Genomic DNA, 19,795 nt, shown 5'->3' with positions numbered 1-19,795 from the left:
AACGGTATTGTGCAGAGATGTGCACATTTTGAGATGTGTCATGCACATATGATACCAAGAGTGCTAAACACATGGAGATGTGCATGCTTGCAATGTAGAACTGGAAGAAAAGTAACAAGACTCAGGCTATTTTGATTATTTTTAGATTATTTCTATTTTGGTAATATCTAGACAATATGATTATGGATGACTTACTTTCCTCTCAATATTTTCTAAATTATCCATGTTTTCTGCAATGAGTAAATACAGTCATTTTTAAATAGAGAATGCTTTTTTAAAAATGTGAAATGTCTCTATAACCAGGTTGCTCAAACAGATAGGGTCTTTGTAGTCTAGGGAGAGAACATTTGGCAATGTTTGGTGACATTTGTGGGTTGTCACAACTGGAGGGAAATTGCTAATGGCATCTAGTGTGTAGATGGCAAGGATGCTGCTAAACATCCCGTAATGCAGAGGACAGCCCCACAACCAAGAGTTATCCAGTCCAAGGTATCAATAGTGCTGAAGCTGAGAAACCCTGCTGGAACAAAGAGAGAAGACTCACGTTCAGTGTAGATGTCGGATTCTGTGTCCGCACTGCCAGAAATGGTGAGAAGGGCCTGTGATCCAATGCTATTCAAGTCAACCTTCTCAATGTCCGATACCATAGAATTCACAACATGCTGGTCAAAAAGAGCTGGTCTGGCAATCTGTATAGAAAAAGTTCTTTTAAAACACTAAACTATGTCATTGATGGTCTATCTAAAAAGAAAGATTTAGCTTCTAGAATTTTTCCTTCAGGGGAAAGTCATAAATGTTTCATTTTATTTTTTAAAGGTTTTTATTTATTTATTTTTAGAGAGAGGGAGACAGAAAGTGAGGGAAACATCGTGATCAGGTGTATACTGTGAGAAACATCTATTAGGCAGGCAGCCTCTCACATGTGTCCCAACCAGGAACCGAACCTGCAACCCAGGCATACATATGTCGTGACTGGGAATCAAACCAGTGACCTTCCACTTTGTGGAATTTTGTAATACTGTTTCTTATCTGGAATTATTCCAAGCTAGTCTTCTAAAATTTAGGGAGCCAGAAACCTTCTTAAAATAAATGATCACTTGAGAGGAGGGAAGGTGTACTTCACAATATGCAAATGTAGTCAAATTTAAGGATGGAGTGGAGGGATTGGGAAAAAAAAGAAAAAAAGCGAGGAAAAAAAACTCATGGACACAGAGAACAGTGTGGTAACTGCTGGAGGGATTGGGGAGTGGTGGGAAGTGGAGGAGGGTATAGGGCAAATAAATGGTGATGGACAGAAACTTGATTTGGTGTGGTGGTGTTCACCACAATACAGTGTACACATGATGTGTTGTGGGATTGTGCACCTGAAACCTGTATAATTTTGTTACACCAGTAAATTCAATAAAAAGGTAAAAAGGATATACCACAAAAATAAATATCACTTTTTTCTTCTCTGTTTAAGAGGGCCAAATTAGAAGGTACTTTTAAAATGTGTTGGTTTAGTGGGTTTCAAAATATTAAGTATCCTATGGGCTCATTTCTTTCAAATTTAATTTTTATCACTTGGATTCATGTGACCAATAAAAGTTTTACATTTTACATTACCTTCAGAATTGTGTTTTTACTTTTATTCTGAAGTAAGTTTAAATTGATAACAAAGTGGCAAAGTTAGTGCAGAGCACAGCTATCCCCAGTGTCTAATTTTGTTGAACCCACCGCTATGAAGGCCCAACTGTGTTTCCATATCCTCTCCATCCAGTTTCTCTATTACCATCTCACATAACCATTGTATACTAGCCAAATCAGAAAACTAACCTTGGTATGATAGCATTAACCACACTATAGAAATAATTCTAAGTTCATCAGTAATGTCCTTTCTCTGTTTTAGGATCTCACAATGCACTTTATTGTTGCCTATTTAGTCTCCAGTCTTTGGAATTTCCTCAATCTCTGCTACAAGATGGTTCATTTTTGAGTTAGAGACTCAAATACACTCGGCTTACTAACGTACCTGAGCAAGATGTAAGAAAGACGTTTGTCGTTTCAGAGAAGATACAAATCTTCGCACAATAGGTATTTTCTTGTCAGTCAGAGCTTCTGGCAAGTTTTCCAAAGATGAAACAACCCACTGTTCCCAATTTTTAGCAAAATTTCGTATGTCTGCTAATAAGCTACCAAAAAAAAAAGCCCACAATGTGTTAAATGCTAAATTGTCCAAAATGCATTAAATACATGTAGTTTGATGGAAGAATACAATTATTGTATGATTCCAAGTGCATGACTTTTGAAGTCAGCCTAGGTCTGTCATTAATCATCTTGTTCAATAGACTCAATCACTTCAAGCTCCAATTTCCTCATCTGTTAAATGGGAACAAGAACAGTGTCCATGTTACAGGATTATTATGAGGATTATTGAAATAATTCATGGGAGGTGCTTAGGTTAAAGCCTGTCATGCACAGTGTTCAATAAATAATTATTATCAACATTAACTGATTCAATCATTTTCAATAAAATATTTCTGGGGAAATGTAAGGGTGCACTTGACTTTGCACGGCTTCTTGAGAGCCCATCATGTTGGAACCATAACATAATTTCAAGTATTTAATATTAATTCCTAGTAACATATTCTTATATTCCAAATACAACTGTGGGATAAATTATCAAATATGTGCTGATTAGAGGAACTTGCTTTAAAATTGCAAATGTTAGCAGGTTGGCTTTAGCTCAAGCAGTTACTTCATCATAGCAGTCACTAAAATTGCAATTGTTGGTTGTGTTTATATTATGAGAACACATAAAATTTTAAAAACCAGTTAATTATGTACCTTTTATAGCTCAGTAAAACAGATTTAAATATATTTGAGGTGGTATGTACGTTGAGGACAGACATGTGGCACAGGAAAAAGAGTAGGCAGTTTGGAGTTAAATAGACTTTGATTAAAATATAGGCTCAGTTTCTTACTAATAAGCTGCCTGTAGCTAAATACCTAAGCAAATAAATTACATAAATATAAAATGATGAGAAAACTAACTTCTTTATGCTCCTGGGTTCCTCATTTGTGAATTTAGGATCATAATAGTTATTTGGAATTTTGTTCAAAAAGTTCTAATTGATAAGGAATTGGTTCAGTAAAGTATAGTGTTTTTCAGATGCTATGCAACCATTTAAAGAGATAATGTTGATCTATATAGTTGATATGAAAAAATTTCCACAGTATACTGCCATTGTATGTATACTATGGTTTCACTTTATAGAATGTACATATTTACAGTTATTTCCAGAAAACAGTCTGCGAGATAATAACTAAGACATTAAGAATGTAGTGAGATTATGAGTGATTTTTTAAAATGTATACATGCATGCTCTTCATTCTCCACAATGAATGTGAATTACTTGTAAACTTAAGAGAAGCATATATACATAGTTCTTTTCAGGTTTATTGTGGGAACTAAGTGAAATAATTTATGCAATGCCCCAAATCCCCATGCTGTGTTTAATAAACATCAACTGTTACTACCATTAGTCACATGTCGTGTGCCTGCCACTCAGTACACACAGCCATTCTGCTGTGACATGTACCTAATTCAGAGCACAAATTAGACATTTAAAGACTGCAAATTGGTATTTAAAAGAAACTAATCTTGGTAAATGAATGAATTTCTACTTAATGTTTTCCTTTAACATAGCGTATAATGTTAAACCTTACACTAGGAAACTATTATATTTTATTGACTGAACTTACCTTTCAGGCATTTCTTGCATTGTTGCAGGAATGAGTACATCTGTAAGAACCTTAACCACAGCAAAAGAGAGTTAACATTAATACTTACTTGGCATTTCTACAGAAAGACTCATTATTTGTCAATTACTTTTATTCCTAGCTTTCAAGAGAATAACATGTTAATTCATTTCTGAAAGTTACACTTTTTCCCTAAAATGAATGTATTTATGAGTTGCATGTGTTTGTGTATGTAAAAGGCAGGGTGAGGGGAGATCTAAAAACACTGCAGTTACTAGGTTAAGCAGGTGACACCTATTGGGTACAAAGAGATAATTATAAGAACAGAAAAATTACTGAAAAGAAAGGGCTAGACTGAGCCCTAAACATGGGTGAGATAAAAAGTAGCACAAAGAAGAAATTACACAGTGCTGACTGATTCCAGCTCAGGAAAAACCGTGATGTATGAAGGAGGTTGGGAATCAGATAAGAGAGGAGCAGTGCAGATCCACTAGGCTGGCTAATCAACTTAGTGGGCCAGCCTGGAGAAGTGGACCAAGAAGTTTACATCAGAAGATATATCAGAATGTGGGTAGACACTCAGCCTACAAAGGCCTGTGTAGCTTATCAGCAAAGCACATGCATATTCCATGTGTATGAGACAGTAAAACAAGAGACAGCGTTGTCCATGCTCTGTATGTTAGTTCCTGATGGATTGGCCTAGGAATTATGAACAGTTTCAGGGACTGAAAGCTGGGACCACTCTCTGAAGGGGGAGATGAAGGTCTGGCAGAAGCTCATCTTACACTGCTCCATTTACAGTGCTCACCATGCTCCCTGAGTTCTCTGTGAAGAAGAGAAACTTAGTTCTTTTAAAGGGACTTAAACTCGGGGGTTTTGCGTTGAACTCAAAGAAACAGACCACTCGAGCACGGAGAAAGATGCTTAATGGATATTCTCAGAGGCACTGAATGACAGTTGAAGCAGCTTTGTCTTGATGGCAGTGATGTGTGTGCATGAGCTCAGGATCTTTTGTTAGAGATGCGCTTGGAGCCACCTTTTCCCCCTTCCCAATTACTCTCTCAAGTCTTAAATATTGCAGACAAGCAACTAGTGCAAACTCAATCTTTTCCCTCTAAATAATGATATTCTTATTCAACCCCCCAAAAATGAGACAATGCTCTCCTCTGTCCTTCTTTACCTTGAATTAAAGGTAGACAATATGCTGCATCCACTCCCCCATTCTCTCAGCCTGTGATGAGGGAGAGCTGAACAGAGGGTGAAAATATGGGCTCTTGCACTCAGCCTCAAGCCGACCTGTCACTTCTTTATTTTTTATTTTTACTTTTTACTTACTGTTGTTCAGTTACAGTTGTCCTGCCTCTTTCCCCACCGCTCTCTGCTACCCCATCCCCCCCTACTGTCTGTGCCCATGAGTCCTCTATTCGTGTTCCTTCACTTGTCTCTTCCCCTTCTTTCCCCCATTATTCCCCATTATCCCCTCTTCCCTCTGGTCACTGTCAGTTTGTTCTTTATTTCCATGTCTCTGGCTCCATTTTGCTCACTTGGTTGTTTTGTTGATTAGCTTCTACCCATAGGTGAGATCAGGTGGTATTTGTCTTTCACCTCCTGGCTTATTTAACTTAGCATAATGCTCTCCAGTCCCATCCACGTTGTCATGAAGGGTAGCAGCTCCTTCTTTCTTTCTGTTGCATAGCATTCCATTGTGTAAATGTATCACAGTTTTTTGAGCCACTCATTTACTAATGGGCACCTAGGCTGTTTCTAGCACTTGGCTATTGTAAATAACCCTGCTATGAACATTGGGGTTCACCTGTCACTTCTTGGCCTGCAAAGTTGTTTCTGGACTGAGTCTATGTAGCTTCAGCTGCATTTCTCTGCAACTAACCTAGAAGGGTTTCGTTTCCTTAATGCTTAACAAGGCTCTGGTTTGGGTTTTCTTGCTAATTCAGACTGTTTTTTTTTTTCATTTTTTATGCTGTTACAGTTGTTCCTACTTTTTCTCCCTTTCCCTACCTCCACCCAGCCCCACCCTCTTTTCTCCCCAAGCCAATCCCCAAAGGAAAGCTTCTCTTGTATCTTATGACAATTTAACAGGTAAATGTAGACAAACTCACTTTAAAGTACCCAGATTTCAATATAGTTTTCTCCCTCAGCTTGAGCACTATTGCTCCTCTAACTAGAGAGCAAAATACCAGGGAACTAGCCTCTCCCCTTTCCTGCCAAATATTTGGCTAGAAGGCCAACAGCTGTTCTTGTCTTTGTTCAGGATGTCTTGGTGATCCTCCTGTAGACATTTGGGGACTCTTACTTGGTTTGAGAACAGAAATGACATTATGCATTAAAGCTAGAGATTTTCAAGTTATTAATCCTGTAAGAGTGCTTAATTCTGCTTTTTCCCAAGGCACTAATATTGTGATAAAACATTGTTATTTAATCTGAAAACATGCTGAGGAGGTAATAAAAATTAATTAAGTGTTCACGTATTAATATGTCACACTTAGAATTATTAACTGTAAATAAAGTTGATTTGGATTTACTTAATGCCAATTTACATTAAAATACATACACTATGAAATATACATTATTAAACTTCTTGCTTTCTCATTAGAAGAAATAATTAATGGTGTTTCACCAACCAGAAATAATGAATTTAATGAAAATACAGTGCAAAAATTTAGACAGAATGCTCTTAAAAGAAATATATAGTTTATATTTAAGAGAGTGCAAAGAACTTACCTTATAAAGAATGGAGTCACAAACACAGAAAATGTCAATGATAACAGGGTTTTCAAGCAGGGGGAGAAGATGATCAGGCATCCCTTGCCAAAAGTGTAATAAGAAATGCTGGATCTAGTCGAAAAGCAAAGAATATGTACATTAAGATTTTTTCTTCAACTCATACAAAGAACAAGCCAAGAAAGTATTTTGTAACTTTTACCTCTTCAAAATTTCCATTAATTGCATTGTCCAGGATGCACTGACAGTGAGTTTTGTACATCATTATGAGAGTATCAACCTGTTTTAGGGAAGAAAAAGCTTAGTTAGCCGCAGCCTTGCAACACTGCATTCATTTGTTCATACATTCATTTGTTCTTTCATTCAACACACATTTATTAAGGTCCTGTCATATACCAGGCATTGTGCTCAATGCTGAGGGATTAAAAATAAAGAAGAAATGCTTATTTCAAGGAGCTTACTGCCTTCTGAAGGGAGAAATGCAAGCACTGTGCAATTAAAATGCAGTACCGTAACAAAATGATAAAGGCGATTGTGCAGGCACATTCAGGCCAAAGCAACATTTTGATTTTCTGCTTACTAAGAAAAATTACCTTTGATTGGAGAAGTACTCAAAATTTATTCTTTCTTACACAAATCATCAAATTTTTTAAATCTTGCTATTAGTACTTCACTTATTTTCTATTTACATAGTTTTGAGACAATAAATTTTCATTGTACCATACTTGGCATTCTTTCAAATATAATTTTGCTTGATTTTCTAGGAATAGACATCATATTATAGAAGGTAGGAGCAGAGGCAAGGCTCATCCCCAGTCAAATCAGGGAGCATGTGATGGGGGAAGGGGCAACTGCCTTGAGTGACAGTGTGATGAGACAGAAATTGGGTCCCACAGCTTCAGCTGGCACCCCCCACTAGAGTCAGCTTCTCACTGGGCAATCTCCATCCTTTCTGCCTGAAGAAAGCAAAGGCTTAGCTGCAGCCCCACCCTTCTTTCTAGAAACTGTCAGGTTATCTGGGGAACTTGGCTACTAGCTAAAAAGGTGAAAGACAAGGAAGGCCCAGGGCCCTGAAGGGGCAAAATGAGTGGTAGTTGCTGGTGTTCATGATGGGGACCAAAGGGAATGAACCTAAAACCAGGGGTTATATAAGCACCTTGATACCTGAACGAGAAATGATCCACAGACCGGGTTTTCAAGCTGACAGATAAGGAATTCCTTGGAGACTAGCAGAGAAACTGAAACCATTGAACATGTTTCTCACCTCTCTTTTTTATTTTGTTGCTCTCTCTGTGCCCCCCCACCTCTCAACAGGTATTTACACAGTAAATATTTTTATAATATGTTTGCATGTAAGCAGTCCTCTCCACAAAGGTACTCAAGCATGCTCTCCCCCAAAGAACTGGGTTCCCTGAGGTGTCACTGATTTCTACAGGTTTCCCCACAAACTGCACACGTTAACATTAACTGGAAGTATCTGAAATCTGAACTCATAACATCACACATTATATCTGTAAGGTAAAAAAAAATGACATGATAACCCTGATAACTATGATGGAAGAGGAGAATAGCAGGAAGTAGACATACTTCAGGAGACTTGCCTAGAATTGACATTTGAGAATAACCTTCAATACATTGACTATTTTAACTGGGAGAGTATGCCTGTCATCAGAATGAACCCCAGAAGTTACTGTGTATGTCTACTTATCGATCAATAGATTTCTAATCAATGTGTTATTTTTATTTCTGGTTTCTACAGAAAGTGCATTTCTAAAGTATTTAATTGGACATTTGTTCATATTCCTCCATCTTTGCACCTCAAAAATGATTTAATGAAATACTATCAAAGGTGTTTTCCTCAAATGCTAATGAAGAATGAACTCTAGTTAATAAAAGAATGTAGAAATTATGCCCCTATTTAATAATGGATGCAGCTATTAGTCAGTTAGTAGGACTGCAAAAATGACTTTAGAAGTTCTGAAATGGAAGGAAATTTAGACGCACATTTTATTACATAAGTACTGACAGACCATATGGAAGATTATTTATAAACTATGAAAAACTCCTTCCTTAACCTTAAAAAAAATTGCAAATGCAAGAGAAGCAAGAATTTTGGAATTGAAAAGAAGCTTTGTAATCATCTAGTGTACATCCTTGCATTCACCTAGGTTCCTCTCCTGAGAGCTACGAATAGATTCTTTCCTGGAGAAGTGCTTGATGACTATTTATAGAAATTAAATGATGTTAATCAAAAGCATAAAGTTTATGACTAAAAATACTGTATGTGATAGATGCATTCTAGTGTTTTCTTCCTTGATATTGAGTTTTAAATAAAAAACAGTCTTTAGTCTTGTAAGGTTTATTTTGCCAATTTCTGTGGTTATGTACTACCATGGAGATGGTAAATAATTAATTGGAAAGTGTTTAATCTATGTTAGTAAACATTTCCTCCTATAAATCAGTCTATTATGTTTGATTATGCAGATTTCTGACTGCTTCCTGCCAGTGGCATGAGAGTCCTAGCAAAGTGAGATATGGAACCAACATATCAGAAAATCAATACAGAAGTAGCTTTAATTGATACCTTTTCTTTAGAAATGCATCCTTGGTACACAAGGTGTTGAGCGCTGGGGAATTCTGGAAGAAGGGTTCCAGTCTTTGAGCTAAGTGAATATTTACGAGTGAAGCCACCCTAAAGTTCAAGAAAATAAAAAGAAAGTCTTAATAAAACATATAATTCTAATAAAATAGAAACCCATAACATTTTATTTGTTTTATCCTGCAAACCATGAGAAATTAGAAGATTTAGGTAAAGTGTTTAAATTGTGTAACTGAATAAACTAGACATTTCAGAATTATTGTTTCCAAACTGTAAATAGTTTCATAGTCAGGATAAATTTCCTATTACTTTGGATTTTAATTTTGAAATTTTTTGTCTTCACAACTTTTAGACCTTTTAGTTCACATCTGTTAAGGGCATATATTTTGAAAGTCTATTTTTAGAGCTATTGAAATTATTTTAACTATAAGAGAATCAAGGATTGCCAAATCCAGTGCCTTCACCCATGATTTAAGTAAATGAGATAAGTTAATTTATTTATTCAGTCTCAGAGATAAATAGCAGTAGAATTTTGATTAGAGCCTGAGTCTCCTAATCCCCAAGCTAGTACTCTGGACTTTCCCACCTTACCCTTCCCCTACACGAAGTTCAGGTATTTGTTCTTTCAAATCTCTTGAAGAAAGCACATCTCCATCAGGTTTTAGATTTTAACTTTGTTAACCTTTAGTTTCAAGTATCAATAGGAAAGGATTATTTGATTAAATCATTTTAATAAGTGAGTTAAAAAATCTCTAACATAAACATCATAAACTGATGTAATAGCAGTTGATCCTAAATCTGTTTAATCAGTCTTAATAATTTAAGATGTGCTTCAAAGGGTTTCAATGCTTTGGATTTATCATTTATGAGTACCGATTATCATTGATTATCAAAGAATAGTACTGTTAATAAAAAGGGGAAAAGAATAAGATGTAAAAAAATAAAGATTTTAATTTCACAGAAAGAAAAATGCTTAGCAAGATTAAAACAAATATGTGATAAACACTAGAATACACCTAAGTCCTAATTTTAAAAAAGATTTATACTTTTTATACCTTTTCTCAGGTATAAAATCATGTTTATTCATCCTAAGATGTAATTTGTGAGATGGAAAAAGTGAGACCGAGAAATATAAACCAAAAAATGACAATACATAGTGTTGTATTAAATTAAATTTAAGTTAGAGATTGAGAATACTCTCATTTCAATAAACAATAAAATTAGAAATCAAATTTTTTCACAAGGAAAATAAAAACAGGTATAAAGATTTATAGGCAAATTTCATCAGCATTTAAAAAGATAATTTCAAACTTAAAAGATTTCTCCAGACAATAGAAAAGAAGACACATTTCCCAATTCATTTGAGAACATATGCCAAAACTAGACAAGAACAGAAAAAGAAGGAAAAATTTTAGACCAATATTGCTTATTATTTTACTTGAAACAGTACCAAAATGTTAGCATACCAAATTTAACAGCATAAAGAATGATCATATTCAAGTTGAATTTAAATTTACTGCATTAAAAGGAAAATGCCATATATTATACAATCATCTCTTTTCTTCTTTGTAAACTACAAATACAGAGGGAAATTCCCTTAATCATTCACTGAAGAATATCTTTCAAAAATTACAAGAAATATTATACTCAATGGTAAAATACCAGAAACATTCTCTTAAAAATTACAAATAAGATAAAGTTATCCACTCTCACCTCTTTTAATCAACACTGTGCTACAGTAAACAGTTAATTGAACATTAAGACCAGAAAAAGTAATGAAAGATTAAGCATTGAAAAGAAACAAAGTAGTATTATTGGCCACTGATGTGGCTGATCATACTGAACAACTGAAACAAACTGCACAAAAAATTGTTACAATTAAGAAACACTGTTAGCAAAGTTGCTGGATATGAGATCAATATAAGTCAATTAAATTGCTAAAATTAAGAAACAAATTTTAAGAACATGTGATTAAGGAGATACTGTATAATGCTCTCCAGTTCCATCCATGCTGTCACAAAGGGTAAGAGTTTCTTTATTTTTTACAGCTGCATAGTATTCCATTGTGTAAATGTACTGTATTCACTAATTGCTGCCTCTGATCATGGAGATGCAAACACAGCGGCAGCAAGTATTTTTGCAAGTGAACTGCTTCCCACCCCATATAAAGTGACTTCTAGTGAATTTAAAGGGTCAGTGCCTCTTTATTCCTTTTATTTTTTTTCTCCTCTTTTGAAAACCAGATATTAAACGACTGGGATATGTAAAAGCAACAGCATTTATGGGAGACATTAGAAAACCACCAAGCATACCCAAGGAAAGGTGCAGGCTTGGAAAAGACCTGAGAAGATCTAATAGACCTCAGGCTGATGTTGGTATGGAAACAGCATACCACAATAAAAAATAAAACGAACAGCAGGAACAACTACAAAAGACACATGGACAAAACCAAAGAGGGGGTGGAATCAGGGGAGGGGGTGGGAATGGCTGGGGTAGGAGGGAATGGTGGGGGGGTAATGCAGACAACTGTACTTTAACAATGATAAAATAATTAAAAATAAATGAATAAAACAAGAAGCAAACCCTGGGGAGGAAGGAAAATCTGACTTCCAGAACTATTGCGTTATTAGAGTCAAATGTTTTCAACAAAAAAGTTACAAGGCACACAAATGAACAGGAAAGTATAGCCCATTCAAAGGGGAAAAAAAAAACTAACCAAAGAAACTATCACCAACAAAGACCATATGGCAGACCAACTAGACAAAAACTTCAAAACAGCTGTCTTAAAGTCAAGTCAGTGTTTAAAGAACAAGGGAAGATGTGGATAAAGTTAAATGATGTATGAACAAATTAGAAATATCAATAAAGGGTTAGAAAACCTGAAGAAACCAAAAAGAAATTCTAGAACTAAAAAGTATAGTAACTGAAATGAAAAATTTATCAGAGGAATTAATAGACCGATATGAGTAAGCAGAAGAAAGAATTAGTGAATGATAAGAAAGGACAATTGAAATGATCGAGTCCGAGGAACAAAAATTTAAAAAATGAGAAAAGGTAAACAGAATCCAAAGAATCTGTAGGACATAAGCAGATAAGCATACACATTGTAATAATCCCAGAAGGTGGAGCAGGATGGGGAAAGTATTTGAAGAAATAATGGCTGAAAACTTTCCAAGTCTGATGAAAGATATGAATGTAAACATCCAAGAAGATTAACAAACTTTAAGTGAAATGAACTCAGAGATCCACACTGACACACATTAAAATCAAACTTTCAATAGACAAAGAGAAAATCTTGAAAGCAGAAAAAGAGAAGGAACTCATTTACATACAAGGGATCCTCAACAAGATTAGTATATTTCTTAGTAGAAACTTTGCAGGCCAATATATTCCAAGTGCTAAAAGAAATAAACTGTCAACCAATAAACCTATATCTGGCAACACTATTTTTCAAAAGTAAGGGGGAAATTAAGGCAGTCACACGCGTGCACACACACACAATAGCTGAACACATTTTTAGCTACTTGACCTATCCTGCAAAAATGCTAAAGGGAGTCTTCCTGCAGGTTAAAATAAAATAACAGTAAACTAATCTGAAATCACATGAAGAAATAAAGACCTCAGTAAAGGTAAATACCTATGCAATTATAAAAGCTACTATTATAATAACAGTTGTAACTTCTACTTTCTGTTTTTATATGATTTAAGAGACTAATATATTTAAAAAAACAAATATTAGTATAAAAGCTAGTATTACTGTAACTTTGGTTTGTAACTCCACATTCTGTTTTCCACATAATTTAAGAGACTAATACATTATTTTTAAAAATAGCTATCCGTGCATATTTTTAAACAGTTTATAAAGATGTATTTTGTAATATGAATAACTAAGGGGTAAGGACAGAGCTGTAATGGAGCAGAATTTTGTATCTTATTGTAGTTAAGCTGGTATAGATTCAAATTACTGTTATACCTTTAAGATATTAAAAGTAATCCCCTGGTAACTAAAAGGAACAGAGTTGTAGAATACACACCAGAGTAAATGACAAGAAAATTAAAATATTTCACCACAAAAAATCAACTAAACACACACACAACAAAGAGCAATGCAGGAATAAAGGAAAATATGCAATAAGACATATAGAAAACAAATAGCAAAATGACAGAAAGAAGTCACTCCTTTTCAATAATTGCTTTAAATATACATGAATTAATTCCTCCAATCAAAAAAGGCAGAATGCAAAAAACCACAATCCACTTATGTGGTGTCTACTATACACTCACTTTAGATACAAATGCAGAAATAAGTTAAAAGGGAAAACGTGGAAAAAGATATTTCGTTCAAATAGTAACCAAAAAAAAAAAGAATGGCTACATTAATATCAGATCGAGTAGACTTTAAATTACAAAACATGAGGCAAAGAAAGACATTATATCTTTTTCTTTTTTAAAATATATTTTATTGATTATGCTATTACAGTTGTCCCATTTTCCCCCCTTCATTCCCCTCCACCCTGCATACCCTCTCCCACCCACATTCCCCCCTTTAGTTCATGTCCATGTGTCATAAGTTCTTTAGCTTCTACATTTCCCATACTATTCTTGCCCTCCCCCTGTCTATTTTCTACCTACCATCTATGCTACTTATTCTCTGTACCTTTTCCCCTCTCTCCTCCTCCCACTCCCCTGTTGCTAACCCTCCATGTGATCTCCATTTCTGTAGTTATGTTCCTGTTCTAGTTGTTTGCTTAGTTGGTTTTTGTTTTTGTTTTAGGTGTGGTTGTTAATAATTGTGAGTTTGCTGCCGTTTTACTATACAGGTTTTTTATCTTCTTTTTCTTAGATAAGTCCCTTTAACATTTCATATAATAAGGGCTTGGTGAGGATGAACTCCTTGAACTTGACCTTATCTGAGAAGCACTTTATCTGCCCTTCCATTCTAAATGAAAGCTTTGCTGGATAGAGCAATCTGGGATATAGGTCCTTGCCTTTCATGACTTGGAATACTTCTTTCCAGTTCCTTCTTGCCTGCAAGGTCTCTTTTGAGAAACCAGCTGCCAGTCTGATGGGAACTCCTTTGTAGGTAAGTGTCTCCTTTTCTCTTGCTGCTTCTAGTATTCCCTCCTTCATTTTAATCTTGGCTAATGTAATTATGATGTGCCTTGGTGTATTCCTCCTTGGGTCCAAATTCTTTGGGACTCTCTGAGCTTCTTGGACTTCTTGGAAGTCTATTTTCTTTGCCAGATTGGGGAAGTTCTCCTTTATTATTTGTTCAAATAACTTTTCCACTTGTTGCTCTTCCTCTTCTTCTTCTGGTACCCCTATAATTCAGATGTTGGAATGTTTAAAGATGTCCTGGAGGTTCCTAAGCCTCTCCTCATTTTTTTTTAAATTCTTGTTGCTTCATTCTTTTCTGTTTGATTGTTTCTTTCTTCCTTCTGGTCCACTCCATTGATCTGAGTCCCAATTTTCTTCCCATCACTATTGGCTCCCTGTGCACTTTTCTTCATTTCACTTAGGGTAGCCTTCATTTTTTTCACCTAATTTATGACCAAATTCAACCAATTCTGTGAGCATCCTGATCACCAGCACTTTAAACTGTGCATCTGATAGGTTGTCTATCTCTTTGTCTCTTAGTTGTATTTGCTGTGGGGATTTGATCTGTTCTTCAGTTTGGGCCATTTTTTTTGTCTTGACGTACCCGTTATGTAGCGAGGGGCAGAGCCTTAGGTGTTCACTAGGGTGGGGCAACCCAGTCACTGGGTTGTGACACTGTATGTGGGGGCAGGGTCCAAGAGGGAGCAATAGCACTTGCTCAACTTTCTGTCAGATTTCAGTCCCTTCTGCTGCTTCCCCCAAGCAAACTGGGCTCTTCTGTTGCTGATTCCTGTGTGGGTGGGCTTGTACACATTCTAGGATCCTGTGGGTCTCTCCAACGAACTGGCCTGTGAAGCTCAGAGTATCTCCATGTGCCTCAATCCCTACAGGTGTTTCCAATCGGTGTTTTGAGGCTTTATTTCCCTGCACTGGGACCCTGGGTTGTGAGGCCTGTCTCGCCTCCCAGTTTTGCCTGGTTTATCTCTGCATGAATGTGGGACTGCCCGGTCAGCTGCCTTGTGTGCCTCGCTGGGTCTGCCCACTGCCACCCCACACCCAGGGTCTGTCAACTGCTGTCTGTGCCTGGGGTCCACCCCCCGTGGTCTTGCATGCCCTGCCTTCACAAGCCACCACTTCTTTTTGTCGTGACCACTCTCTACCCAGCTGCCTGACTCGACCCCTCCTACCAGACTGGATGAATGTGTCTATTTTATCTCCTTGGTTGTCGGACTCCTATACAGTTCAATCTTCTATCAGTTCTGGTTTTTATTTTGTTTCAAAATTGTTGTTGTCCTTATTTTGGTTGTGCGAGAAGGTATAGTGTGTCCATCTACACCTCCATCTTGGCCAGAAGTTCCAGGACATTATATCTTAATAAAAGGTTCAATACAGCAAGAAGATGTAACAATTAAAACATTTACACACCTGATGATAGCCCATCAAAATATATGAAGCAAAAATTAACAGAATTAAAGGAAAAAATAACTCTATAATAACAGCTAAAGATGTCAATACTGGAGACCAACTAGATGTGATAAAAATACTTAACAAACTAAAAATGGAAGGAAACTACATCCAAAAAGAGGCCATACATGATATAACTATTGTTAAGTTATATTTGATAGTGAAAGACTGAAAGATTTTTCGGCTAAGATCCAAAACACGGCAAGAATGCCCATTCTTGCCATTTCTGTTTTGCCTAGTACTGTAAATTGTAGCCAGAGCAATTAAGCAAGAAAAGGAAATAAAAGGCATCCATATTGGGAAGAAAGAAGCAGAAGTATCTCTGTTCATAAAAACATGTTTTTATACATAGAAAACCCTAAAGATACCACAAATACAACTGTTTGAATAAACAAATTCAGTAAAGTTGCAGGGTACAAAGCCAACCCCGAAAAAATCAGTTCCATTTCTTTACACTAACAATGAACAATTCAAAAAACAAATGAAAAAAGTAATTCTATTTACAATTACATGAAGAAGAATAAAATACTTAGGAATAAACTTAGCCAATGAGGTAAAAGACTTGTGAACTGAAAACTGCAAAATACTGGAAAACAAAATTAAAGGAGACACAAAAAATTGGAACAATATCTTATGTTCATGAATTAAAATATTTAATAATGTCAAGATGTGAATACAAACCAAAATGACCCACAGATTCAATGCAATCCTTATCAATATCCCAATGGCATTTTATAAAGATAGAAAAAATTGTTCTATAATTCATATGGAAACTCAAGGGACCCCCAATAGCAAAACAATATTTAAACATGTTGAGGGCATCACACTTCCTGATTTCAAAACTTACTACAAAACCACAGTGGTCATGGCATAAAGACAAATAAATAGATCAATGGAACAGAACAGAGAGTCCAGAAATAAACCCTCACATATGTTGTTAAATGAATTTCACCAAAGGTGTCAAGAACACTCAATGGGAAAAGGATATTATTTTCAACAAATGGTGCTAAGGAAACTGGATATCCACATGTAGAAGAATGAATGTAGACCTTTACCTAGCACCACAGACAAAAACTAAGAAAACTGATCACAGACATGATTATAAGACCTAAAACTATAAAACTCTTAGAAGAAAACATAGGACAAAACTTCATAACATCTGATTTGACAATGATGTCTTAGATATGACATCAAAGGAACAGGCAACTAAAGGTACATAGACAAACTGACTTTATAAACATTTAAAACTTTTCTGCATCAAAGAACACTATCAACAGAGTGAAAAGGCAGTTCATGGAATAGGAGAAGATATTTATAAATCACATTTGATAAGGGATTAATGAACATCATATAGAGAAAATTCCTAAAACTCAACCAAACAATAAAAACAAACAAACCTATTCAAAAATGAGCAAAGGACTTGAATAGACATTGAATAGACAAAGAAGATATATTCATAGTCAATAAGTACATGAAAAGATATTCAACATTACTAATACTTAGATAAGTGTTAATCAAAACCACAAGAAGATATCACTTTACACAGATTAAGACAGAATAAAAAACAACAGAACTGACAAGTGTTAGTGAGGATGTGGAGAAATTGGAACTCTTGTAGACTGTTGATGGAAATATAAAATGGTACAGCTGGTGTGTTAAATAGTATGAAAGTTCTCCAAAAATTAAAAAATAGTATTAGTATTTGATGAAATATACCCAAAAGTATATACTCAAAAAAAGTGAAAGCAGGGCCTCAAAGATATATTTCTATACCCATGTTCATAGGAACATTATTTATAATAGCTAAACCATGAAAGCAAACCAGATGTTCACTGACAGATGGATGAAAAAGTAAAATGTGGAATGTGTGTGTATATATATATGTATATATATATATATGTATATATTTATATATACACACACACAAATATATATATATATAATCCCACTATATGTATACACACACACACACACACACACAATGAAATATTATTAAGCCTTAAAAAGGAAGAAAAGTCTAATGTATGTTACAACATGGATGAACCCTGAACCTAAGGGTATTATGCTAAATAAAATAAGCCCATCACAAACATAAAAAACTGTATGATTCTACTTACATGAAGTACCTAGAGTAGTCACAATGACAGAGAGAGAAAATAGAATCATGGCTTTAAGGAGCTGGGAAAAGGGAAGATGAGGAGTTAATGTTTAATGACTACAGAGTTTCCATTTTGCTGGATTAAGAGTTAATGGGTAATAGTGATGGCTGTACAACAGTATGAATACACTTAGTACTCCTTAAGTGTATATGTAAAAATGATTAAGATATTAATTTTTGTTGTGTGTATTTTTGCACAGTAAAAAAATATGAAAAAATCAATTACAGAAGAAATAAGAACTTAAGTGTTAAGAGCAACTTTATACTTTTAGAAGATTATGTAGAAAAATATATTTATGATCTGGAATAAACATGGAATTTCACACACAAGATACACAAAAAAAACACAAAAAAACACACAAAAATAAAATTTTTCAATTACTTTCCTTAAAACACTGTATAGAATGCTGAGTCATGCCACCAACAGGTAGAAGTTATTTATAAGACATAACCTAGGATATTGGTATCCAGAATATTTTTAAAATCTCCTAAGAATCAAATTTCTAAAATAGAAAAGTTATGTGATCTGAACAAATATTTCACAGAAGAGAATCGGCCAATAAAAACCCAAAAAGGATTTCAAACTCATGTTTCGTGTAGTCATCAAAATCAATTTTTAAATGAAAACCATAGATAACATTTTATGCTTATTAAATTGGCAAAAACTAAAATGTCATTTGATGCCAAGTGTTTCTGAAAATGTGAAGCACAAGGAATGTCATACAGCTGAAGAGACCTAGTTGATACAGCCATTTTAGAGAACAAGTTGACCTTAACTAGTAAAGCTAAACATAAGCACATCCTAAGACCCAGAATTCCACTCCTGCATCTGTGCACTTGAAAAATGTCCACAACAATATTGTTTTTCTACCAAAAAAAATGAAACCAACGATGAAAGAAATGAATGCATTGTGATACAGCATTTTTATACAATATAACACTATACAGGAGTATAAATAATAGTACTAGAATTACATGTATTAACACTGGTGAATCACAAAACCTAATGTTGAATGAAACCTGAAAGTTACAGAAAAAATGAATCCATTTCTACGTATGGTAAATAATAGACAATATATTGGTGACAATAAACTGGGCAATAATAAACAATAGATAAAATTTACTATCTTGATAATTTTTAAGTATGTAGTTCAGTGGAATTAAGTACATTCATATTGATATGCAATCATCACCACATGTTTAGGAATTCATTCAAAAGTGATAAACTTTAAGGACAAACAAAGGAGTGATTAAGACCGAATTCTGGACAGCAGAAACTTCTGCTTGGCAGGGACAAGGAAAGGACCAAAAGGGGGGCACACAGAGACTTCTCTCTTTTCAGCTATGATGTTGCTCTTCAGTTTTTATCTCATGGGTATTTGTGAATTGTGTGTGTGTGTGTATGTGTTATAAATAATACATTTCCTGATAAAAAAAATTTAGTGTTAATGAAACGCATATTAAGGAACAAAATGTATTTTATTTTAATGCTTATTTAAAGCCCTCGTGATGATAAATACTACTTCCGTGTAGCAGAAGTTAACAAATGTGTGGAGCATTGACTGAAGGCAAGAGTGCTCAAGAAAAAGTGTTTAAATTTTAATTTGTTTGAATATATTAACAATTGCTCACAAAGATGCTATAAATCAAATAGTAATATCTGCCAAAACACATAACAGAAAAAAAGGAAGGATTGATAAAGTGGGAAAAAAGTAAAATATAATCATTTTGATTCCAATAATATGTTTCCTATTTTAACTGTACTAGGAGATGCCAGATCATAGGCCAGCTACAGAGGTCTGGTGGGGGTTTTGTTTGTTTTGGGGGAGCTTTTTTTGGCAACTGATGACTTCAGTACTCTTGAGTAAACTATTAAAAATCTTATTTCCAAGAGAAAATAAGAAGGAACCTATGGAAAAGAAACAATGTGATTAGAAGGCAAGAGGGTCTGATTTATGGGGAAAGATTAAAGGAGTTCAGCTGCACAGTTTGGCTAA

The 19,795-nt window shown here is 35.0% G+C and overlaps 1 protein-coding gene across 1 annotated transcript in view; it reads right to left on the bottom strand.

Moving 5' to 3' along the window:
- Nucleotides 1–19,795, bottom strand: part of RFX6 (regulatory factor X6) — a 53,066-nt gene that overhangs the window by 10,428 nt on the left and 22,843 nt on the right. Inside the window, exons 7-12 of the mRNA XM_045843855.1 lie at nucleotides 9,065–9,172; nucleotides 6,683–6,760; nucleotides 6,481–6,594; nucleotides 3,745–3,794; nucleotides 2,012–2,171; nucleotides 545–689 (exon numbers count right to left, since the gene is read on the bottom strand). Coding sequence (XP_045699811.1) covers nucleotides 545–689; nucleotides 2,012–2,171; nucleotides 3,745–3,794; nucleotides 6,481–6,594; nucleotides 6,683–6,760; nucleotides 9,065–9,172 — 655 coding nt within the window. The remainder of the gene's footprint in view (nucleotides 1–544; nucleotides 690–2,011; nucleotides 2,172–3,744; nucleotides 3,795–6,480; nucleotides 6,595–6,682; nucleotides 6,761–9,064; nucleotides 9,173–19,795) is intronic.

This window comes from Phyllostomus hastatus, unplaced genomic scaffold, assembly GCF_019186645.2.
Source record: "Phyllostomus hastatus isolate PE091 unplaced genomic scaffold, TTU_PhHast_1.1 phas_contig_40, whole genome shotgun sequence".
Classification (NCBI taxonomy): domain Eukaryota; kingdom Metazoa; phylum Chordata; class Mammalia; order Chiroptera; family Phyllostomidae; genus Phyllostomus; species Phyllostomus hastatus.
This window is presented reverse-complemented; position numbering and strand designations above follow the sequence as displayed.